The sequence below is a fragment of the Aquarana catesbeiana genome, linkage group LG02 (assembly GCF_042186555.1).
Source record: "Aquarana catesbeiana isolate 2022-GZ linkage group LG02, ASM4218655v1, whole genome shotgun sequence".
In the NCBI taxonomy this organism is placed as follows: Eukaryota; Metazoa; Chordata; class Amphibia; order Anura; family Ranidae; genus Aquarana; species Aquarana catesbeiana.
In genome coordinates, this window is record NC_133325.1 from 36,777,253 (window position 1) to 36,803,434 (window position 26,182).

The 26,182-nt window shown below is 48.6% G+C and overlaps 2 protein-coding genes across 2 annotated transcripts; one reads left to right on the forward strand and one right to left on the reverse strand.

Moving 5' to 3' along the window:
- Nucleotides 1-5,979: 5,979 nt before the first annotated feature.
- LOC141126789 (heat shock 70 kDa protein-like) lies at nucleotides 5,980-8,750 on the reverse strand. Its single transcript, XM_073612776.1, has one exon. It carries the CDS (start codon nucleotides 8,056-8,058, stop codon nucleotides 6,127-6,129), a length of 1,932 nt encoding a protein of 643 aa, XP_073468877.1. The 5' UTR covers nucleotides 8,059-8,750; the 3' UTR covers nucleotides 5,980-6,126.
- A 6,193-nt stretch (nucleotides 8,751-14,943) lies between these two features.
- Nucleotides 14,944-19,197, forward strand: LOC141126788 (heat shock 70 kDa protein-like). The gene has a single exon (XM_073612775.1). The coding sequence runs from the start codon at nucleotides 16,930-16,932 to the stop codon at nucleotides 18,859-18,861; it is 1,932 nt and encodes a 643-aa protein (XP_073468876.1). The 5' UTR covers nucleotides 14,944-16,929; the 3' UTR covers nucleotides 18,862-19,197.
- Nucleotides 19,198-26,182: the final 6,985 nt, after the last annotated feature.

A 26,182-nucleotide genomic window follows, 5' to 3' on the forward strand; every position in this document is an offset into this window, starting at 1 on the left:
GACCCTGATGTAAGGAGGGGGCTCTCTGGGGACCCTGATGTAAGGGGGGGCTCTCTGGGGACCCTGATGTAAGGGGGGGCTCTCTGGGGACCCTGATGTAAGGAGGGTGCTCTCTGGGGACCCTGATGTAAGGAGGGGGCTCTCTGGGGACCCTGATGTAAGGGGGGGCTCTCTGGGGACCCTGATGTAAGGGGGGGCTCTCTGGGGACCCTGATGTAAGGAGGGTGCTCTCTGGGGACCCTGATGTAAGGAGGGTACTCTCTGGAGACCCGGATGTAAAAGGAGGTTCTCTGGGGACAAGGTATTCCAGTGCCCAGGGAAAAGATGCCAAAATAATGCGCCCAGACACACCCCCCCCGATCGCAGAGCACTGGGGTCGGAACTAATAGAAGAATTTGCAGCATACAAAAACACATGTGATGGTTGAAGAGAGCACCAGTATTAAGAGAGAGGGGGGGGGGGTGCCGCGCTATCCAAAGGGGTCTCAGCTTATAGGTGTTGATAATAGTTCCTAGTATTCATAGGTCACGAAGTTTTAAATAATCATAAACGTAAAACAATCGTAAAAAATCGCATGAATTGGAGTTGAGATTATGCGTAGATATAATGACTCAAAAGTAGATGTGTTGATCCAACAAGGGATATAAATATAAACACTGATGCATATGTTGATAAAAAAGTGAAAAAATATATATATAAAAACCCAATTTCTGCATGTGTTAAAGTATTACAGTACAATATATCCTAAGTGCTCGTGCTCTTGTGTCTTAAATAAGAAGATCAAACTTATACATATGCTAAAGTGCAAAAATGGGGCAATAAAATAAACAGATCATATATCAAGTGAAACAAACAAAAATCAAGTGAAACAAACAAGAAAGGAGATATGGTCGCCTGATCCTCGTGTTGCGACCAGTGCAACAGTGCAAGTATAGTGTGGATGGTCAACGTGAGTAGATAAACCCACTCTAATTGTTAGTGTCCAAAATAAATTGATAATTCAAGTGTCCAAAAGAATGAATAGTGTTCAAAAACCAGTGCTTAAACACAATAATCAAATGACAGTGGGGTGTTGCTATGCAGATCAGACACTCTATGTCCTCTTCATGCAGCATGCACTAGTGTAGGTAATGGCCCCTTACCTAGCGGTGCTAGGTCAACCGCATATAAGTTGTTAACTCCCGGAGTCCTGGGTCTCTCCTGCGTCTCTGCGTCCGGACTTGCTGACTCTACAGGATCCTATTGGGGGCTGGGATATGTCTAGTAGTGGTCCTAACTGGGGTCCTAGGACAGTGCGGCTCCTAGCTCCTCCTCCACATCATGTCTCCAGTGTATGTAAAATATAGGACAAGGTACCCAGATAGTGAAGTATGTTTCTTTAGGGTCACTTTATTCACATATGCAATATACAGAGTACTCACATTAGCAGTTATTTTCATACAGCATGGTATCCTACGAGCAGCGAGCTCGCAATGTATTCAGCAAGGAAGGTAAAACGAAACAAGCCTATTCCATCCCTACGCGTGACGTCACCGATCACGTGACTTCTTCAGGGGATAGGAATAGGCTTGTTTCGTTTTACCTTCCTTGCTGAATACATTGCGAGCTCGCTGCTCGTAGGATACCATGCTGTATGAAAATAACTGCTAATGTGAGTACTCTGTATATTGCATATGTGAATAAAGTGACCCTAAAGAAACATACTTCACTATCTGGGTACCTTGTCCTATATTTTACATACACTGGAGACATGATGTGGAGGAGGAGCTAGGAGCCGCACTGTCCTAGGACCCCAGTTAGGACCACTACTAGACATATCCCAGCCCCCAATAGGATCCTGTAGAGTCAGCAAGTCCGGACGCAGAGACGCAGGAGAGACCCAGGACTCCGGGAGTTAACAACTTATATGCGGTTGACCTAGCACCGCTAGGTAAGGGGCCATTACCTACACTAGTGCATGCTGCATGAAGAGGACATAGAGTGTCTGATCTGCATAGCAACACCCCACTGTCATTTGATTATTGTGTTTAAGCACTGGTTTTTGAACACTATTCATTCTTTTGGACACTTGAATTATCAATTTATTTTGGACACTAACAATTAGAGTGGGTTTATCTACTCACGTTGACCATCCACACTATACTTGCACTGTTCGCAACACGAGGATCAGGCAACCATATCTCCTTTCTTGTTTGTTTCACTTGATTTTTGTTTGTTTCACTTGATATATGATCTGTTTATTTTATTGCCCCATTTTTGCACTTTAGCATATGTATAAGTTTGATCTTCTTATTTAAGACACAAGAGCACGAGCACTTAGGATATATTGTACTGTAATACTTTAACACATGTAGAAATTGGGTTTTTATATATATTTTTTTTCACTTTTTTATCAACATATGCATCAGTGTTTATATTTATATCCCTTGTTGGATCAACACATCTACTTTTGAGTCATTATATCTACGCATAATCTCAACTCCAATTCATGCGATTTTTTACGATTGTTTTACGTTTATGATTATTTAAAACTTCGTGACCTATGAATACTAGGAACTATTATCAACACCTATAAGCTGAGACCCCTTTGGATAGCGCGGCACCCCCCCCCCCCCCCCTCTCTCTTTATACCATTAGATTTGGGTTTGTGTCTGAGCCCTTGTTTTCGGTGCATGCAGCTGCCCAGTGATAGAGGTTGCATACAGGTTCAAAAGTCGATTATACGACTATATAACATTTTTTCCAATCTGGTAGCGCAGGAATAACCCCCGTTTTTACTGAGTGCACCAGTATTACTATTTACATTTGTGGTTGGTTGGTCATCACAATGATCACAAAGCACACAGCCAATTAGATTGCTTTGATGACGGCTTGGTTCGCGGTCAATAATGAGTAACCTGGCTGCCCAGGGGTGATTTCTGAAAATTGTAAATGGTGCTCTAGAACTATGACCTGCGGGCTGCAGCCCTGATCATTGTATTCTGACAGTGGAGGAGTCCTGCTGTCAGAGTACAATGGCACAGAGAGGGGATTCCTCCATCCACCTTGTTTTGAGTGGATGCAGGAATCTGTTCAGCTTGCTGGAAAAAAAAAATAGCGTGTACTAGGGTGGCACTGATACCTGTATCGTTGCTGATGCTAAGCATTTGCAAGAGTACTTGTACTTGTGCAAATGCTCCAATATCTAAAACCAATACTTTCTGTGCGATTTGAGCTCATACAAAATGAGTGGGCTCAAAGCGCACTGTAAAGAATCAAATGTGAATTGAACAGGAATGTGGTGCGATTCCTGTCTGAATCACATGCAGTTTCCCACACCGCTCCTGTGTGAACCCAGGCTTGTCATAATGACTTCAGTCTGGGTTCACACTGGAGTGGTGCGGGAAACCACATGTGATTCAGACAGGAATCGCACCACATTCCAGTTCAAATCACATTTGATTCTTTACAGTGCGATTTGATCCCACTCATTTTGTATGAGCTCAAACCGCACCGCAAAGGTATTGGCAACTGTTATCAGCGAGTACTTGAGCTATTGTTGGTACAAAACAGGTATTGGTGCAACCCTGGTGTGTAAACAGCTTTAGACAATGTGTCTGGGTGTTTAATGAACTCAAAGACAAAGCTCCTGGGCAAACAAATCTGCATAGGTGAGATTAAGGATAACCGGGAAAACATTTGTCACTGTTAGTACTTATGCACAAGAACTTATAATGTAGGTATAGCATACACTATACAATCTGATTGTACAATCTCTGCACAATCTCCTTTAGATTTACGAAAACTTTGTAATATATGGACAACCTAAACAATTTATTTAAGTAGTATCCAATCAAGCAGGCCTTTGTGCTACATAGTTGGTGGTAGATCCAAAAGCTATTGTACAATCAGATTGTATAACGTAAAGGTAAGCTGGAGGCTGGCCATAGATGGATCATTTTTATTTTTTTTTATCAATCAGCATCTGATTGAAAAAAATTTAATGGATCCCCCCCAATCCACACAACTAAGGTGGATGAGGGAATCCTTTCCGCTGAGACATCGATGTCGGCGCTGCAAATCTAAGGAAACATTTCTGCTGGTTTGAGAGAAGTTGATCATTAAATTGATGTCTCTTTAGCAAGAATGACTATTGAAACCTGTCCGGTCCTTGCTGGACCAGTTACATTTCCATCCATCTAAGGCCAGGTTTAGTAGCTCCTGTTGTTTTCTTATGTCTGGGGAGCTCACTAAGACTCCATGTACAGGAGTTCTTTAGGACCCATTCACATGGGGAGCAGACATGTGTGTCCTGTGCAGGGCTCTCTTTTACCAGCACAGGGATATACGGGCATTGTGTACATATCACTATGCCAGCGTCCCATTCACTTCTATTGGGACCCGACACCTGCATGTCATATTAGGATACAGAGGCTGTGTCCATGCAGACTCATGTCCCAGTACAGTGCAGGCGCTATGGGGAAGGCAGGCGAGTTGGGGCCCGGTGAGTGGTGTTGCTAGGTGGGTGCGGGCCGCACCGGGAGACACCCTTGGGTAGCGGCAGCCGCACCACTAACACTGCTCACTGTGCCTCGCACCACTGTGTCCCTCAGCATCGCGGGCCGAAGCCGCCTCCCCTCTCTCTGTTTACATCCACAGAGGAGGAGGAGCCTGCGCTCGAGCCTTGAGGGACACACACCGCTGTGTGTGTATCTGGAGACTGTCAGCGCAGTTCTGAGGTATGTAAGAAGGGGGGAGTCTGTACTGAGGGGGGTCTGCACTACTGAGGGGGGTCTGCACTGAGAGGGGGTCTGCACTACTGAGGGGGGGTCTGCACTACTGAGGGGGGTCTGCACTACTGAGGGGGGTCTGCACTGCTGGGGGGGGTCTGCACTGCTGGGGGGGTCCTGCACTGAGGGGGGTGTCTGCACTGAGGGGAGGTCTGTAATAGGGGGATGTCTGTACTACTGGGGGGTGTCTGTACTGCTGGGGGGTCTGCACTTGGGTGGGGGGTCTGTACTGATGGGGCGGTCTGTACTGATGGGGGTCTGCACTGAGGGGGGGTGTCTGTATTGCTGGGGGGGTCTGCACTGAGGTGGGGTCTGTAATGCTGGGGGGATCTGCACTAGGGGGGTGTCTGTACTAAGGGGGGTGTCTGCACTGCTGGGGTGGTCTGTACTACTGAGGGGGGTCTGCACTGAGGGGGATGTCTGCATTGAGGGGGATGTCTGCACTGGGGGGTGTCTGCACTGGGGGGTGGTCTGCACTGGGGGGTGTCTGTACTGCTGGGGGGTCTGCACTGGTGGAGTGTCTGTACTGAGGGGGGTGGTCTGCACTGGGGATGTCTGTACTGCTGGGGGGGTCCTGCACTGAGGGGGGTGTCTGCACTGAGGGGGGTCTGTAATAGGGGGGTGTCTGTGCTGATGGGGGGTCTGTACTGAGAGAAGAGCACAGAAGGGGAGGGGGTCCGAGAGAAGGGCACAGGAGGGGGTCCGAGAAAAAGGCACAGGAGGGTAGGGGGTCAGAGAGAAGGGCACAGGAGGTTAGGGGGTCCGAGAGAAGGGCACAGGAGGGGAGGGGGTCCGAGAGAAGGGCACAGGAGGGGAGGGGGTCCGAGAGAAGGGAGCAGGAGGGGAGGGGGTCACTATACAGAGGAGGAATAGGCTCTGCAGGAGGCTGGGGGTGGTGGTGATCTTCCACAGACATGGGACAGTGAGAGAGATAAAGCAGGAGTGATAAAAAATGACTGGAGAGGGGGGAGAGAAGCCGTTTTAGATATACTATACAACAAATATGTACAAAGTGTCTGCATTCTACTTACCCAGGATTACAGATTTGTCTGATATTAAAAATTAAACCACATCGCAGAGGCACATTATTTATAAAAAAATAAATGTTTATTGAAATAAAAAAAATCCTATGTACAACAACATATAAACATAATTTCTTGCAATTATAAATATACATTATTTACAGAGCAATTTGTTTGCATTGTTCACATCACAAAAATAAAATGTGTGGAATATAATTCCCATCTAAGCGAGTCTTGCTCAGACATTAGAAAGGAGCTTATATTTTAAATGTTGTAGTGGTGCTCAGTCCCAAAGTCCAAATACAAGTCCTTGTGAAGTAAACACCATGCAGTCTTTAATCCACCTCTTCAATGGTAGGTCCGGGGTTGCAGCCCTGTCTGGCCTGAGAACTGCAGCTGGCTCCTGGCATCCCACCACCTGATGCCCCTTGGTACAATCTGGAGATGATAGGGTTACATACCCTCTCCAGCTCTTTCTGCTGGTGGAAATACTCCTCTTTCTCAGCCAGCTGGTTCTTGTCCAGCCATGACAGGACCTCATTACACTTATCCACAATGGCCTTCTTATCTGATGCACTCATTTTGTCCTTGATATTGTCATCCTCCACTGTGCTCTTCAGATTGAAGACATAGGCCTCCAGAGAGTTCTTAGCAGCAACCCTCTCCCTCTGGACATCATCATCAGCCTTGTACCTTTCTGCCTCCTGCACCATTTTCTCGATTTCCTCTTTGCTCAGTCTGCCCTTGTCATTGGTGATGGTGATTTTGTTCTGCTTTCCTGAGCTTTTGTCCACAGCAGACACATTGAGGATTCCGTTGGCATCAATATCAAAGGTTACTTCAATTTGTGGCACTCCGCGTGGAGCTGGAGGAATGCCACTGAGTTCAAACTTGCCCAGGAGGTTGTTGTCCTTTGTCATTGCTCTCTCACCCTCGAAGACCTGGATGAGGACACCTGGCTGGTTGTCCGAGTAAGTGCTGAAGATCTGTGTCTGCTTGGTGGGGATAGTGGTGTTGCGTTTGATGAGTACAGTCATCACCCCTCCAGCTGTTTCTAGACCAAGAGAGAGCGGGGCCACATCCAGCAGGAGCAGATCCTGGACTTTCTCAGACTTGTTACCAGTCAGGATGGCAGCTTGTACAGCGGCTCCATAGGCGACAGCTTCATCAGGATTGATGCTCTTGTTTAGCTCCTTCCCATTGAAGAAGTCTTGAAGGAGTTTCTGCACCTTGGGAATACGTGTAGAGCCTCCCACTAGAACAATGTCATGAATCTGAGACTTGTCCAGCTTGGCATCTCTCAGGGACTTTTCAACAGGGTCAAGGGTTCCCCTGAAGAGGTCTGAACAGAGTTCCTCAAAACGAGCCCTGGTGATGGAAGTGTAGAAGTCAATGCCCTCATACAGAGAGTCAATCTCAATGCTGGCCTGGGTGCTGGAGGACAGGGTGCGCTTGGCTCTCTCACAAGCTGTTCTGAGCCTCCTCAGAGCTCTCTTATTCTGGCTGATATCCTTCTTGTGCTTGCGCTTGAATTCTTCCACAAAGTGGGTCACCATTCTGTTGTCAAAGTCTTCTCCACCCAGATGAGTGTCACCTGCTGTAGCCTTCACCTCAAAGACACCGTCATCAATTGTGAGGATGGAGACGTCAAATGTGCCACCTCCCAGGTCAAAGATCAGGACGTTGTGTTCACCTCGGCTTCCTTTATCCAAGCCATAAGCAATGGCAGCAGCTGTGGGCTCATTAACGATTCTCATCACATTTAAACCAGCGATGACTCCGGCATCTTTAGTGGCTTGGCGCTGGGAATCGTTAAAATAGGCTGGCACGGTGATCACAGCGTTTCTCACAGGATGACCCAGGTATGCCTCAGCTGTTTCCTTCATCTTCAACAAGACCATAGAGGAAATTTCCTCAGGTGAAAAGGTCTTCTCTTCTCCTTTGTATTCCACTTTCACTTTGGGCTTCCCACAGTCACTCACCACCTGGAATGGCCAGTGCTTCATGTCAGACTGCACCACAGGGTCATCAAACTTCCTGCCAATCAGTCTCTTGGCATCAAAGACCGTGTTCTGTGGGTTCATGGCCACCTGGTTCTTTGCTGCATCTCCGATCAGTCTCTCTGTGTCGGTGAAGGCCACGTAGCTCGGGGTGGTGCGGTTGCCCTGGTCATTGGCGATGATCTCCACCTTGCCATGCTGGAAGACGCCAACGCAGGAATAGGTCGTGCCTAGATCAATGCCAATTGCAACGTCTTTGGGAGCCATCTTCTTGCTGGTGGATGGGTAGATTTCTACAGAATGTCTTCTCTGGGGTCAGTAGATGAAGCCGGTTCTCCTCTGCTGTGTCAGAAGATACGTCTTCTCTGTGCTGTATCAGGAACGAAGGTGTGTTCTCCTCTATGAGCTGAGCTCTGTCTTCTCTCTGGGAGTTTTACTATCTGCCTCTCTCTGTGCAGCTCAGCTCTATTTATACTCGCTGGCTCAGCTGTGAGAAAGTGAGGCCCGAAACGAAAGGACTGCAAGGAGGGATAGTGTAGGGCCGGGCATGACAGTGTGTCTAAGGGAGACACATATGGGGTTAATGTGGAAAGGAGTAATGGGAGTGGCAAGAAAGGGGAAGGTAAGAAAGAAGTTTTGCCAAAGGGGAGTGGTTATATTTATAGAGGGGGCGGTGCAAAGGGTCAGTGTGAAGATGAACTTACAGGAGGAGGCAGTTTTTCTCACTGCTCCTCCATGATGGCAGAGATTGAAGCAATACCAGAGTGGCTGCAGAGACAGGCGCGGAGCTCATGGAGGATGAGGCAGACGGATCCCCGTCAGGTGAGGTGTCCCATCGCGGAGGTCGCGGCCTCCAGCGTGCTTTTCACCAGGGCCTGCATCTAGACCCATTCACCTCCCCAGAAGCCCGACAGAGGAGCGATCGCTTCCCCCGGCAAAACAGCATCAGCCACAGCTTTCAGCAGGCCCTGGGTGGTCCACACGCCGCCTGCCTAATCCAGTGGGTGGGGCCACGGGCCAACATGGCGCCGGTTCCCCGCACGGACATCGTGGGTCAGGAAGCAGGGCGGCATCCCCATCCGCACACAGCGATCAGAGGGGGGAGATGATGAGGGACGGAGAGCCGAGCAGAGACACGGAGGTGGTGGAGCGGGAGATCGGGAAGTCGGTGAGGGGGCGGAGCCTACCGGGACAGCGCTCGGTGGGACAAGATGGCGGAGGAAGAACAACACATGACAGCCAGGACATCGCCAGGTCAGGTCAGTGACGCCGGTCTGGAGAAGGAGGAATTTCGGGGGTGAAGCGGGCCCCACAACTGCCAAGCACCACGGCCTTAGGGATTTTATCTCCCGGGGGGCTTGCTATGCCACCCATCCTGGAACAGGACGAGAGGTCAGAAGGGAAAGCATCAGGGGAGGAGGAACCACTAGTACCAGCGATGGAGAGCAACGCGGCGGCTGTTGGGGGAGCTCCTGGTCAGCCCGGTAAGTCAATGGTTAATTTGTCTTTGTCTGATGCATTGCAGGATGTGTTAGGGGTGGTAGCTGCGGGTACGGTTAGGCCAGCAGTTCCTTTGATACAGTCAGGGGGGGATACGCTGGGCCAGCAGGGGGCAGGGCACAGGCCTGCCAGTGCGGGGTCCGGTACGCAGCTGACGGATTTATTGGAGGGCCTGCGGGCGTTGTTAGGTAGATTTGAGGCAGTGGTTGGAGGAACTGGGGGATCTGGGGTGGAGATGCCCCCGGCAGCTCCAATACCCGTGCAGTCAGGGGTAGGAGTGGTCACCGAGAAGGCAGGGGAAAAAGGGGATACGGAGAAGGCAGAGAGGACCAATATGGTCAGGACTGCGAACGCGGCAAAGTGCGAGGTATACCTCTACTTCGAGGGCCCGCTGGGAGCTCATCTAAAACAGGAAGTCCGGGATAAGATTTACAAGGGCGAGTATGTGGAGATTTTTCGCTACTGCCATTGGAAAAAATTAACTTGGACAGGATGAAACCTGATGATTCCAAGAAGGAGAACGAGGAAAGAAGGAGGTACAGGCTTATACCGTGTACATTTGTTAACTGGCTGCAAGCGTTTGCCATTATGGTGAGCGTTATTGGTGAGAAGAACCCCGAGCATTGCTCGGCTTTGTTCTGTTACATGGACGCTATAGGAGGGGCACATAGGGTGTATGGTGGTACTGCTTGGCTTAGATACAACGAGCAGTTCAGACAGCGCAGAGTAGTCCGCCCGTCTCTGCATTGGGATCATAAAGATATTAGCCTCTGGATGAGGCTTATGTCTTCAGCGAGGGCCCCGCCTCAGTTTTTTCAGGGGAAGGCCGGGGGTACACATTCCTCAGGACTGCCGGCCGGAAAGAAGTGGGGAGTATGCTGGCAGTGCAATGAGGGCTCCTGTAAATTTGGAGCAGCATACAAGTTCAAGCATGAGTGCTTTGGGTGAGGGGGAACCCATATATTGTCCAGGTGTTTTAAGAGAGGGAAGCATGCCGGTGACTCTGCTCAAAAGAGGGACGACGCCGGTGAGGGTGGAAAGGATGCTTCCTTTTCTAAGTAAGTATCCAGACAGGGAAGCGGCAAAGTTATTGGCTTCGGGGTTTCAGGACGGTTTTAAGAACCCGTGTTCATTGGCGATGGTTCTGCCAAAGGCAAGGAATCTGACATCTGCTTTACAGCATCCGGGGGTGGTGGAGGACAAATTGGGAAGAGAAGTGGCCATGGGGCGCATGGGGGGGCCCTTTTCCAACAAACCCTGGCAGGATTTGGTGGTGTCACCATTGGGGGTGGTGCCCAAGAAGGAACCGAACAAGTTCCGCGTGATACACCACTTATCTTTTCCAAAAGCCATGTTCGCGGCTTTCAGCTCGTTTTTGGAGTGGGTGATTAGGGAGGTTTCCGGCTTAGGTTCAGTCATACATTATTTGGATGACTTTTTGTGTATAGGCCCCCCTGCTTCCTCTGTGTGTGCGATTCTACTTTCCACGTTGCAGCACATCGCAGGCAGGTTTGGTATACCATTGGCCGCAGAAAGAACGGAAGGCCCAACGGCTGAACTTAGCTTTTGGGGATAGTAATAGACTCAATGGCGATGGAGTGCCGATTGCCCAGAGGTAAGTTGGAGGACTTGCAGAAGGAAATTCGGGAAATCCACGGACTGCGGAAAGTTCAGTTGAGGACTCTGCAGTCGTTGCTGGGTAAGTTGAATTTTGCCTGCAGGATCATCCCCATGGGGCAGGTATTGCCGACGGCTGTCGGCAGCCACCGCGGGGGTAAAGGCCCCGACTCATTTTATTCGCCTGACCGGGGAACACAGGGAGGATTTAAAGGTGTGGTATGAGTTTTTAGCCTCATACAATGGCAGGGCGGTGTGGATGTCTGGCCCGGTGAGTAATTTCGATGTAGAGCTGGTTACAGATGCTGCAGGCTCCACGGGCTATGGTGCATTTTTCCAAGGGCAGTGGAGCGTGGAACCCTGGCCGCAGTCTTGGGAGAGGGCGGAGTTCCTTAAGAATTTAGTGCGACTGGAACTTTTCCAGTGGTGCTGGCTTTGGAACTGTGGGGGGAGGCATGCCAGATTCTAAAGTTGAGAATAAATTGTGACAACATGGGAGTAGTGCAGGTGGTCAATCGCATGTCTGCTTCACCACAACCAGTTATACGGCTTTTGCGGAAACTGGTGTTGAGGTGTTTGAGATTAAATATTTTATTTATGCGGTGCACATCCCGGGTGTCGACAATTTGCTAGCTGACTCCTTGTCTCGATTTCAATGGAACAAGTTCAGGGAGCTGGCTCCGGGTGCACAAAAAGAAGGAGTTCCTTGCCCGGACTGGATTTGGGAGCTGCCCTTGGAGTCACCGCGGGATGGATTCGGCAGTCTAAGTGAGTCCACTTGGTCAGCCTACGCGAAGGTATGGAAAGAATGGTCAGGGTTGGTACAGGAGGCAGGGGCTGGGAAAATGGGGTCTGACGGGCGGTTACTGGTATTGTATTTTGTAGCTAGGAACATTGAAAAATGTTTTTTCGGTCTCTTCCATCGATAAAAAAATGGCGGGCTTATCGTTTCTTTTCAAATTAATGGGAGGTGAGGACTGGAAAAAAGATTTTGGGTGAAGCAGGCCATAAAGGGTTATCGAAAACAGCATATGTGGAAGGATGTGAGACGGCCTGTCACTTTTGCGAACCTGGGGTCCGTATGTGCGATGTGGGGTTCAATATGTAAATCGCGGTATGAAGCGTTGCTGTTTACAGCAGTGTTCTCGCTAGCATTTTTGGGGTTTTTCGGACAGGGGAGTTGGTTAGCCCATCGAAGTGTTTGGCAGTGGGCCTGTTGGGAGCAAGATGTGCAGGTGGAGGTGGATAGAGTGTGTTTGCGGCTGCGCAGGTCAAAAACTGATCACCAGGGTAAGGGTGTCGCTGTTCGCATTACCTGGGTCTAGGGTGTGCCCTGTTGAGGCAGTGCGTGAATTTCCGAAGATTAAAACAGATGGGGCAGGGCCATTCCTGAGGCATGAGGATGGGTACTACTTGTCAAAGTTTCAGTTCATATCAATTTTTAGGAAATGTCGTAAAGCAGCTGGGTTGGACGGGGCAGGGTACGCTTCACACTCCTTCCGCATAGGGGCGGCTACAGAAGCTGCCAGATGTGGGTTGGATGAGGCGGCTGTGCGCAGAATTGGAAGATGGGATTTGTGAGATTTCGGTCTTATATTAGGCCTCATTTGGCCGTGGAATAGATATAAAAAAAAAAAAAAAAAAAAAACTATCTTGGATGTTTACAGGAAAAGGAGGGTGCATGTGGGATTCGCATGTTGTGATATGGTTGTGTTAAGTTGACAGGTGTGTTGCTGCCTTTATGTTATTTGTTTGTCGTTTCAGATGGAGGTTCAGTACGCCTTGTCTGGATCATAGGGCACTCCTAGGTGTGTTGGGGGGCCAGGAGAGGAGACGTAAGACCGGATGGCAGGCAATTGGGTATTTTCCAGGAGGGAGGCTTATCGGAGATGGTTGGGGATACCCGGGATGAGGTGGGGTAGAGTGATGGTGGAGGTGGAGAGGTACGTAAGGCTGGATAGACCACCTGACGTGTTAGTGATACATGAGGAATGATTTGGGGATCCGGACAGTCAGGGACCTGATCGCGGATATTAAATCCGATTTCACGCACTTGCGCACTAAATTCCCGGGTACCCCTTTTTGCTGTGGTCTGACATTGTGGCTATAACGACATGGCGTTGGGCTAGATCTGTGGTGAGCATCAGTAAGACTCGTATCAACAAAGTAGTGGGTAGGTTCGTGGCACAGAATGGGGGTATTGTGATTAGGCACAGAGAGCTTGGAAAAAATGTGGGGCTCTACTTGAGGAGTGATGGAGTTCGTCTCTCTGAAGTGGGGATTGACTTATGGCTATGGGTTTACAGGAAGGGATAGAACGGGCCCTGAGGGTGTGGAGGTGCCCTCAAGGGTAAGGTTGTCACCCTTTCGGGCTGTGGCGGTGTTCTTCTGGTGGTCTTTGACGGTGGCAGTAAACGGAGGGATCAAAAAGGGGTGGGGGGCTCATCGTTTGTATGTGCCCCTCCGGTGTATTCCTGAACGGTGGATGGAATACTGGAATGGTTGCACTGTGGGAAGGGGTTGTCTCCGAGCGGTCACAGCTGGAGGCCTATCAGTTTGGAAAAGGTCCCACAGTGCATTGGTGTGGTATGTGGTTATACGTGGTTAAAAAGGTGGGTCACCGTCAGAGACCATCAGACTGGGGTTAACAGGTTATGTTATTGTTTATTATATTTATATATACAGTATATATAATATATATATATATAGTGGTTTGGAGTTATTTAGTTGGTTTGTTTTAATAAAATAGGCTGTTATGGCCATTTTACTCCATAAAATATAAGTGTGGTCTCATTATTTGAGGTGGGTAAGGTACGGGTTGGAGATAAGTGGGTAACAGCGATAAGAATGAAGGGGACATTTAGACTACACTGGTCAAGTTCCTGACGAATCACGGACAATCTAGGCACACGCTTTGTTGTCTCCCAGGGAACCAGCTGGAACCTTCCGGAGACTTCCTGGATGCATCACCCAATCAGCACTAACCTAAGGCGACGTCATCCTCAGATGATTCAGGAAGCTACAGGAATATTCAGGGACTCCTTAGGCTCTCACCAATTAGAGTTGGGTTTGGTGACCTCAGAATGCCGGGTGGTATCACAAAGGTTCCAGAATGCCGGTGTTACATGGAAGAGCACCGCTGTGTCTTTCTATATAACTGTACAAATAATAAAATTATCATGGACAGAACTCAGCATGGAAGAACACTGTGTCCCCTCCCAGCAGTGTGCATGTGTATGCATGGATGGAATGAATTACAAATCAATGTTATTGATACAAAGTAACACATTTACCCCCACCCCCTATATCTGTATATTACACCCTTTCCTATACGGTACTTTTCTGGTGTATATGGGTGTTTAACCATTTCAGGACTGGAAGGTGACTGGATATGATAAGCCCAATCACTGGGATCACTACAAGCGGGAAATTATAAACCCTTGAATGACTTTAATTGTGTGAATTCTTCCTTCCTGATGAATACGGAGTCCCAATATTAACCCTTCCACTACTAAAGCGTCTCCCACTTCCCTAACAGCACACAGTGCTGCCTGCAAACATGTTTGGATCCTCCTGCACCCCAAAGTGGGAATCATAACACCTAGTAGATTTGATTTATTTATTTCAGGTACTTATATAGCGCCGTCAGTTTACGCAGCGCTTTACATATACATTGAACATTCACATCAGCCGCTGCCCTCAAGGAGCTTACAACCTAAGGTCCCTAACACACACATTCATACATACTAGGGACACTTTAGACAGGATCCGATTCACCTACCAGCATGTCTTTAGAGTGCGGAAGGATAACGGAGTACCCAGAAGAAACCCACACAGGCACAGGGAGAACATGCAAACTCCATGCAGATGGTGTCATGGTCAGGATTCGAACCAGCAAACTTTTTTGCTGCTAGGTGAAAGTGCTAACCACTACACCACTGTCCACTGTACTGCCCTGTGCTGACTTTCATATCCAGGATTAGTGCTTTAAAAGTGACTGCTGCCCTGACAAATTATGTGTCATCATCAGGGGTGGACTGACCATTGAGCCACTCGGGCACTGCCCGAGGGCCCTGGGCCACTAAGGGGCCCCATCAGGGTTGCCAGCCTCAGTAAAACCAGGGACAGTATGTATAAATCTGTGGTTTTTTTTTACACCTGTCTGTGCATACTGTGTGTAGATGTATGTGTATACTGTGTGATTGTATACTGTGTGTGTGTATACTGTGTAGTCCCATAATCTCTGATTGGCTGGGGGCCCCATAATCTCCTATTGCCCAGGGGCCCCATGAGTTATCAGTCCGCCCCTGGTCATCATCTAGACTTTCCTGCATACCACAGTGCTACCTACAACCCCCCAACCCTATCATGTCATTACCGTTTAGCCAGACCTCCCCCATCCAGAAGAATCCTTTCCCATAGAAGAAACCAAATCTAAACTGCAGACTAAAAAACATCCAAATTGAAGGCCAAAAACTTGTTTTATGCATGTACAACTGATGGACATTATAGACATTACCGCTGGGTGCCTGGGAGCCTGCACTTAGTTTGGGAGAGCAGGAGGCATTTATAAAATGCTATACTGGGCTGTCTTGTAGAAAGGCTCTTACCAGGGCTTATAGATATCTGCATACAGGGCTGTAAAGATATATGAGAAGGAGGGATTTCAGGCAGCATTGGATGTTTTTTTGTAATGTGTGGGCGTGGCACATAGTTTGGAAGGGTTGTAGGAACTTTAAATCTGGCCTCACAATTAGTAACCACTACGGGAAATGGACTCCATTAGTGGGGGAAAGCAGCTGGAATGTTGGTGGGTTTGCAGACGGTACTTTGCAGCCCATCGGGAGCCATTGCAGCTGGCTCATTAGGAAGGGTAGAAGAAACTTTCTTTATAAAATGGTTAAAAACACAGACATTGGGAGGAAGCCAATAGTGAGGAAAGGGATGATATATCTTGGTGCCTAAATGCTGCCACCAGGGTGGACAAGGATAATACGAACATCCAGAAATGAGCTGCTGCTAGCCATGAAAGGGTCAAACATATACAGACATTGGAAGCCACCAGTCATTATAGGGTTAATAGTTCCCAGCCATCAGGAAACATCTCCATATAAATAGGTAAATCCTATCCAGCCAACACAGACCCACAGGAAATGAAAGGGTTAATCACATCCTGCCATTAGGGAGCGGTTAGTCATGAAAGGGTTAATAAAATCCACCTGGAAGGACATCAGTCATGAAAGGGTTAATGGTATTCAGCCTCTAAGGAGTTGATAGTCATGGAAGGGTTAATCTTATCCAGCCACTGAGGAGACATTTGTCATAAATTGGTGGACCCGTGTTCAGCCACTAAGGAGATGCTGATCATAAAGGGTTAATCATATGCAGCCACCATAGAGCTGTTAGTCAGGTTAATCCTGTCTAGCCACCAGATAACCACAAGTCATGAAAAGGTTAACTGTATTATGCTTAATGGAGCTGCTGGTCATGTGAGTGTTAATGTTATCTGGCCACCAGGGAGCAATTAGCCAAGAAATGTTTAATTTTATTCAGCCACTAGGTAGCAGTTATAAATGGAAAGGGTTAATCCCAACCACCGGGGACCTGCAAGTCATGAAAGGGTTAACTCTGTCCAGACAGCAGAGATCTGTCCCCAACATTCCTGTACATTCAGGAATCATCTAAAGTTGATGACGTTTGTCTCAGGTCAGTGCTGATTGGCTAATGCTTCCAGGAAGTGTCTGGAAGGTTCCAGCTGCTTCCTAAGGACTGTGCGTGATTGGTCAGGAACTTTCTCACAGCTGAGCCAGCGAGTATAAATAGAGCTGAGCTGCACAGAGAGAGGCAGATAGTAAAACTCCCAGAGAGAAGACAGAGCTCAGCTCATAGAGGAGATCACAACTCCGTTCCTGATACAGCACAGAGGAGACGTATCTTCTGACACAGCAGAGGAGAACCAACTTCATCTACTGACCCCCGAGAAGACATTCTATAGAGATCTACACATCCACCAGCAAGAAGATGGCTCTCAAAGACGTTGCAATTGGCATTGATCTGGGCACAACCTATTCCTGCGTTGGCGTCTTTCAGCATGGCAAGGTGGAGATCATCGCCAATGACCAGGGGAACCGCACCACCCCGAGCTATGTGGCCTTCACCGACACAGAGAGACTGATCGGAGATGCTGCCAAGAACCAGGTGGCCATGAACCCGCAGAACACGGTCTTTGATGCCAAGAGACTGATTGGCAGGAAGTTTGATGACCCTGTGGTGCAGTCTGACATGAAGCACTGGCCATTCCAGGTGGTGAGTGACTGTGGGAAGCCCAAAGTAAAGGTGGAATACAAAGGAGAAGAGAAGACCTTTGCACCTGAGGAAATTTCTTCCATGGTCTTGTTGAAGATGAAGGAAACAGCTGAGGCTTACCTGGGTCATCCTGTGAGAAATGCTGTGGTCACCGTGCCAGCCTATTTCAATGACTCCCAGCGCCAAGCCACTAAAGATGCCGGGGTCATCGCTGGTTTAAATGTACTGAGAATCATTAATGAGCCCACAGCTGCTGCCATTGCTTATGGCTTGGACAAAGGAAGCCGAGGTGAACGCAACATCCTGATTTTTGACCTGGGAGGTGGCACATTTGACATCTCCATCCTCACAATTGATGATGGGGTCTTTGAAGTGAAGGCTACAGCAGGTGATACACATCTGGGTGGAGAAGACTTTGACAACCGGATGGTGAACCACTTTGTGGAAGAATTCAAGCGCAAGCACAAGAAAGATATCAGCCAGAATAAGAGAGCTCTGAGGAGGCTCAGAACAGCCTGTGAGAGAGCCAAGCGCACCCTGTCCTCCAGCACTCAGGCCAGCATTGAGATTGACTCTCTGTATGAGGGCATTGACTTCTACACTTCCATCACCAGGGCTCGTTTTGAGGAACTCTGTTCAGACCTTTTCAGGGGAACCCTTGACCCTGTTGAAAAGGCCCTGAGAGATGCCAAGCTGGACAAGTCTCAGATTCATGACATTGTTCTGGTCGGAGGCTCTACACGTATTCCCAAGGTGCAGAAACTCCTTCAAGACTTCTTCAATGGGAAGGAGCTAAACAAGAGCATTAACCCTGATGAAGCTGTTGCCTATGGAGCTGCTGTACAGGCTGCCATTCTGACAGGTGACAAGTCTGAGAAGGTCCAGGATCTGCTCCTGCTGGATGTGGCCCCGCTCTCTCTTGGTCTAGAAACAGCCGGAGGAGTTATGACTGTACTCATCAAACGTAACACCACCATCCCCACCAAGCAGACACAGATCTTCAGCACCTACTCCGACAACCAGCCAGGTGTACTCATCCAGGTCTTTGAGGGTGAGAGAGCAATGACAAAGGACAACAACCTCCTGGGCAAGTTTGAACTGAGTGGCATTCCTCCAGCTCCACGCGGAGTGCCACAAATTGAAGTCACCTTTGACATTGATGCCAACGGAATCCTCAATGTGTCTGCTGTGGACAAAAGCTCAGGAAAGCAGAACAAAATCACCATCACCAATGACAAGGGCAGGTTGAGCAAAGAGGAAATAGAGAACATGGTGCAGGAGGCAGAAAGGTACAAGGCGGACGATGATGTCCAGAGGGAGAAGGTTGCTGCTAAAAACTCTCTGGAGGCCTATGTCTTCAATCTGAAGAGCACAGTGGAGAATGACAATATCAAGGACAAAATGAGTGCATCAGATAAGAAGGCCATTGTGGATAAGTGTAATGAGGTCCTGTCATGGCTGGACAAGAACCAGCTGGGTGAGAAAGAGGAGTATTTCCACCAGCAGAAGGAGCTGGAGAGGGTATGTAACCCTATCATCTCCAGATTGTACCAAGGGGCAGCAGGAGGAGGGATGCCAGGAGCCAGCTGCAGTACTCAGGCCAGACAGGGCTGCAACCCCGGACCTACCATTGAAGAAGTGGATTAAAGACTTCACAGTGTTAACTACAGAGGGACTTGTATGTGAATTTTCGGAATGGTCATCATTGCAGAGTTAGGGTAAGGACAGTATAACATTAAAAATATAAGGACTTGCATGTGATCATACTGGACTGAGCAGCACTGAAGAAAAGGACTAAATACAGTACTTTAAAAAGACATAAACAGTGGATAATGAGGGAGAGTGTACAGTGATTTTTGCAGGTCATCAAACACGTCAAGCAAACTACATTTTACTATTTTAGGAAAAAGTTTTTTCTACTTCGATGTTTGTTGTACATATGGCAATTGATATTTTTTCCTAATAAATATTTTTCTTTTTTAATTTATTTGTGTTTTTGTTTTAATGTTAAATCTAAATATATTTTGCAATGTCTTCAGTATAATATTAGTTATTATCTTCATAGGAGATAAAAAAAAAAAAAAAATTTTTTTATTAGGCATGGAAATTGCATTAGAATCTTAATAGTATGGGGCAGGGGCGTTGCTAGGTGGCAAAAAGACCAGGGGCTTCAGCCCGAAGTCCAAGACCAGCACGGGGGAGGCTTCTAGTGGTGCTGGGTTTTTTTGGTTGGGCAGAGGGTTTGTGTGGTTGTGTGGTGGTGGTGGTGGTGGGGGGGGGGGTACGGTTACGCTGACTTGCTGGTTGCTGCCTGGCTTACCAGTGCCCATCAATGCTGACCACTAAACTGACCTACCTACCTGACATACACTGACCTACCTGACAAACACACTGACCTACCTGACATACACACACTGACCTACCTACCTGACATACACTGACCTACCTGACCCACACTGACCTACCTGACCCACATACACTGACCTATCTGACATGCACTGACCTACATACACTGACCTACCTGACATACACTGACCTACCTGACATACACTGACCTACATACACTGACCTACCTGACCCACACTCACCTTCCTGACCCACATACACTGACCTACCTGACATACACTGACCTACCTGACCCACACTAACCTACCTGACATACACTGACCTACCTGACCCACACTGACCTACATACACTGACCTACCTAATACACACTGACCTACACTGACCTACCTGACACACACTGACCTACATACACTGACCTACCTGACATACACTGACCTACCTGACATACACTGACCTACCTGATACACACTGACCTACCTGACCCACACTGACCTACCTGACATGCACTGACCTACACTGACCTACATACACTGACCTACCTGACCCACACTGACCTACATACACTGACCTACCTGACCCACACTGACCTACATACACTGACCAACCCACACTGACCCACACTGACCTACATACACTGACCCACACACACTGACCTACCTGACCCACACTGACCTACCTGACCCACACTGACCTACCTGACCCACACTGACCTACCTGACTCACACTGATCTACCTGACCCACACTGACCTACCTGACATACACTGACCTACATACACTGACCTACCTGACATACACTGACCTACCTGACCCACACTGACCTACCTGATACACACTGACCTACCTGACCCACACTGACCTACATACACTGACCTGGTACCTGACATACACACACTGACTGACCTACCTGACCAGAAGGAGACAGACTTCATGTGTCCAGGTCCTGCAGCAGTAGCTCAGCCGTGGTGCTGGTGTGTGAGGCAGCCAGAGGAGAGGAGGAGAGCCGCCCGCCCGAGCGCCGATCGATGTCGCACGGCGGCCAAATTGTAATTCCCGCCTTCTTCCTCTTCCAGTCACAGCGCGCTGGGAGAGGACTGATAGGTGGAGTGCAGGCTCTGGGAGGTGATGGGGATGCTGCTCAGGGTGGCGGTGTCTTCTCTCCCTCCTGGGCTCTTCCCGGCTCCCCAGGTATCCCCATCCCTGCTGCTTTGCACTCCACGGCGCCACCGGAGGGACGCTCCAGTCCAGAAGTCCCATGAGCACTAGCCCCATGAGCAGGGCTGGCCCAAGACATTGTGCTGACTGGGACCAGGAAAAAAATGCTGCCCCCCCCTCCTCCACAAACAAAACAAAACAAAAAAACAGCACGCCCACCAAAAGGCCCACACATCCATTATTTTATATCATGACAATTAAAACTAAAATTAAATTTATCAGGAAGTCAGATATTCATGCAACAGTGGTGGTGGGGTTCAGTCAGAGGCAGGGGTGGTGGGGGTGGGGTTCAGACAAAGGCAGATGTGGTGGTGGTGGTTGGTTTAGACACAGGCAGGGGTGGTGGGGGGGGTTGGACACAGGCAGGGGTGGTGGGGGGGGTTGGACACAGGCAAGGGTAGAGGAGGAGGGTTAGACAGACACAGGCAGGGGTGGTGAGGGGGGGTTAGACACAGGCAGGGGTGGTGAGGGGGGTTAAACACAGGCAGGGGTGGTGGAGATAAGATCAATGGCGCTGACACTTACTTTCTCTCAGTGTCAGCCGCGCCTCCAGCGATCCCTCTTTTATCATGGGGTCTCAGTGCACAGCAGGAAGCTCCTCCCCTTCACGCTGTCAGCCATCAGCTGACCTTCTCTTGTCATCCCGACATGTCAGCAGCAATAGGGGGGAGCCGCGGAAAGGATGGTCCGCTGTGCGGGTATAGCAGTGAGTGCTCTGCCATCACCTCTAAAAGCAGCGGCGCCGCCCAGGCCACCCTCACGGTGGGATAAGAAGCGGAGCGATCGGCAGAAGTTCCGCCACCGTCTTCTTAGGCGTCAATGTACCGCCCCTCAGAACATGCCGCCCGGGACCCATGGTAGGGCCGGCCCTGCCCATGAGCACTAGCCCCATAAGCACTAGCGCGGAGGAGGAGGAAATGCAATCCTCCTCCGCTTTGAATGCTGGGCAGTGTGGGCACAGTGGGCAGTGACGTCACTGGTTGCTAGCCGCTAGGCGGCTATAGCAACCAGTGACCAAGAGTAGAGTCAGGCGGGGGCAGAGCCGGAGCCAGCGCTACCACGGCTCAGTCCGCCCCTGTCCCCTGCATTCTAGGACCAGGACAAGAGACTCAGGGCTATTAGCCCCAGACTCGGGGCTGTAGCCCCAATAGCCACCCCCTGACAACGCCTCTGGTATGGGGCATTATAAGAATGGCCAACTGAGTTAAGAACACATTTTGTACTATTAGGCTATGCAAGGAGTAGGTCATTCTGTGCAGATAGTTTGCGGCATCTGTGCTAAATATCATCTAAATCTTTACTGATACTGGCTGTTTTATGTCCTGATAAGACCAGATAGATGGTTACAGAGAACAAAATAACAAGCTCTAGCCAACATGTCTCAAGGTGTCTGTGCAGAAATATGAATTTCACACACTTCACAGGAAAGTTCTCTGAAAGTTTTGTTATCCTTTTGCCTCCCATGTTTTATTTATTTTTTGTTCAACCAGGGGGTAACTAAAACCTTCAGGGCCCTAGTGCAAGAAACCATGAAGGGCTCCCCCTGACCCTCAGCCGGGCCCTTCCTTCCGAGCCCGGTGGTGGAATGCCAGGGCCCGGTTGCAAGTGCGACCTTTATGACCCTGATAGTTCCACCACGGGTGTCAGTCATTTTATATTTTTTTTATTTTTTTACCATTTTATTTATTTATTTGTTTTTTTGCAATCTTTTTTTTTGCTCCAGGGGGCCACACGGGCCCCCTGGAGCATGGGGGGGTGTAATTGTGACCCCTGTAGGTATGCCCCTAGGTTGAACAAAAAAAAAATGACCCAATTCCCCCATCCACCATGAATGTGTAGATGGGGGAATCTCTCTCAGAACACATCGAACAGTATTGCAGGCTACAGCTGGCAGCACTTATTGTTCAGAAAAACCTGACAGGCTGGTTGTTCAGAAGTTGATTGGTAGATGGACTTCTGTACAACCAGCCTACTCACACATGGATCAAGATTCGGCCGGTCCCTACTGAACCGGCCAAATTTTGATCCATCCATGGCCGCCTTTAGTATACTTGGGGAGGGGGACTTAGATGAGCTCAGTGGGCGGAGGAAAAAGGCTGGCATCACTTATACGTCTATTTCCCAAAGTCAACCTCTGGATATGACGCTGAACCTGGTGAAGAGAAGGAAGTACAGATGTGTCATTCAAGATGAAATCTCCACTTGTCTTTGAAAGTTGGGTGATCTCAACTCTTGCATGAGAGCTAAACGAAATCCAACCGCAGCTCTTCTGTGTTCAGTGCCCACGACTAAACAATTCCGTATAAGGGGAGCACCATAGGAACATCACCTGTCCTGCTGCAAAACCCTCCAACTACTTTTACTTACTGGACTGAAATAATTTACCACAGAAAGGGAGAGATAGAGATCCATCCAAATCTCCATTCAAGGCATGAGAATCTACCATCCCAACACCGGTGCCTCGAAAGCCAGCTTCAAAGAGCCCAGACATGCTCCCTGCTAAAGATAAACTTCACAGGGACATGGCCAAGATGTGACCAAGGCAAGACATGCTGACGTAATGCTTTGTGAAAATCTGGGTTTTTATCCTGCTAATACGGCGCCGTGCACCCCATTCCTTGCCTACAGCTGCTCCCCAGTGGCCGTGGTGTTTAAATGATGCTCAATTGTTACTAAGGGGCCCAAAGTGGGGCAAGAAAATATCCCCCACACCATTACACCACCACCACCAGCCTGGTAATACAAGGCAGGATGGATCCATGCTTTCATGTTGTTTACGCCAAATTCTGACCCTACCATCTGAATGTCACAGCTGAAATCGAGACTCATCAGACCAGGCAACGTTTTTCCAATCTTCTATTGTCTAATTTTGGTAAGCCTGTGCGAATTGTAACCTCAGTTTCCTGTTCTTAGCTAACAGGAGTGGCACCCAGTGTGGTCTTCTGCTGTTGTAGCCCATCTGCTTCAACTTTCGATGTGTTGTGCATTCAGAGATGATTTTCTGCATACCTTGAGTGTAACGAGTTACACTTTGAGTTTGAGTTACTGTTGCCTTTCTATCATCTGGAACCAGTTTGCTCTTTCTCCTCTGACCTCTGACATCAACAAGGCATTTTCCTCCACACAACTGCCGCTCACTGGATATTTTCTGCAAACCCGAGAGATGGTTGTGCGTGAAAATCCCAGTAGATCAACAGTTTTTCAAATACTCAAATCAGCCTGTCTGGCACCAACAACCATGCCACATTAAAAAGCCACCTAAATCTCTTTCATTCCCCATTCTGATGCTCGGTTTGAACGTCAGCAAGTCGTCTTCACCATGGGGTGGATTTACTAAAGGCAAATCCACTCTGCACTACAAGTGCACTTGGAAGTGCAGTCGCTGTAAATCTGTGGGGAAGATCTTGTCAGAGCTGGGCTCAGCAATTCCTTCTCTGAGCTGGCCGCTCAGCTGTTGGCTAAATGCCAGCTCCTATTTCTCCACATTTACTCAGCTGTTGATGATATCCTGCTCATCAGTCCTGCCTACTTAAGCCGTCCAGTACAGAGGTTCTCTGCCTTCGCCTTGGTCAACATCACAGAAATGATGCGGATGTTGTCCCCGCACTAGGGTGAATCTGTCCAGGTATGAACTGGCTGTTGGTCTCCAGGAACAAAGAGCCCCAGGTGCTGGCTAATGCTAGTAAAGGCTGTGTGCAAATGGGAAAATCCGGACAGCCGCACTCCAGGAAATTATAATCCAAACTTCTTTATTTTAAAATCAGGAACATGTCATACAGTACATCAAAGGCAGAGTGTACAGACAGGCAGCTTACGCGTTTCGCACTATATCAAGTGCTTACTCATAGCTGCCCTGCCTTCTCTGAGCTCAGCTGTCAGCTAATTGCCAGCTCCTATCTCTCCACAGTTACACAGCTGTTGATGATATCTTGCTCATCAGTCCTGCCTACTTTAGCCGTCCAGTACAGAGGTTCTCTGCCTTCGCCTTGGTCAACATCACAGAAATTATCTCCTGTAATCCTGTTCAAGACTTGCTTTGCTGATATCCCTTCTGGCTCCAGATCCTGCTTGCTGTTCCACTACATTGATCCCTGACTTCTGGCTTGGCTGACTATATGTTCCGGTTACTGAATTTTGGCTATGTTTTCACTACGTTTGTTCTTTTTACTTTTATTATTAAACAAGTGTAGCACTTACCCCCGAAGGAGCTGCTGGTATTTGATTGGGCCTTACCGTTCCTCTACTGTCTCACCATATACATCTTAGGGGTCCCATTGATGATTTTCTTTTTAGTAATTTCAGCTCCGACACACAGTCTCTTTCTTGAATGCTTTATTTAAGAAAGATTCTTGCAATAGAGGGATGGAGGGTTTAGGGAGAATACAGGTACCTTGAAATTGATTGCAGATCAGGAACACTCTCTTTGATCCAGAGGGCAACAGCATCCACAACTAGATTCAGCAACCACCGGACAGGCCTCTCTCACTGACCTAGCAGCCGATGTGATGCTCGGTCATAGTCTCTGCCACAGACTTTAGGATTCGGTGTAACTGTTACACAATCCTCTGCCACAGGATTGGGTAATTAGCGTCTTGTTGCAATATCAAAGGCTTGATCACACAATACCAGTTTCCTTCTTCTCAACTTACGGTACTGTGTGGTATGTGACCCGGGATGCATCCTCCAACTGAGTCTCCAGGCTCTTGTAGACTTACTGGCCTTATTGCGCAGTCCTCTCCTGAAAAGTCCTCCCCTGGTTCCTCCAGTCGCTCGGCTTCTCCTTGCAGGCAAGACAGCACAGGACCACCCATGGATCGGTAGGCCTCCCAAGACTTTTGGGGCCTACCTTCAGTAACAACACCTTGGGCCAGTCGGCCCCGAGACAATGTGATGGCAGCGATACAACTTAGGCCAGGAGGGCCATCAGGTCAAAACTCTTTTCTGTAACGGGGTCTATATATATATTTTATTTTCCCTGCGTGTCTCTCTCGGATCTACAGCGACTGCACTTCCAAGTGCACTTGTAGTGCAAAATGGATATGCATTAGAGTAAATAAACTCCAGCTCTAGATGCCTAAATGCATTGAGTTGCTGCCATGTGATTGGCTGATTAGCTTGTGCCCCCAAGCAATTGAAAAGGTGTACCTAATAAAGTGGCAAGTGAATATACACTATTTTACCAAAAGTATTGGGACACCTGCCTTTACACGCACATGAACTTTATTGGCATCCCAGTCTTAGTCCGTAGGGTTCAATATTGATTTTATCCACCCTTTATAACAGCTTCAACTCTTCTGGGAAGGTTAGCCTCAAGGTTTAGGTTGCATCCATGTCTTTATGGACCTTGCTTTGTGCACTGGTGAGCAGTCATGTTGGAACAGGAAGGAGCCATCCCCAAACTGTTCCGA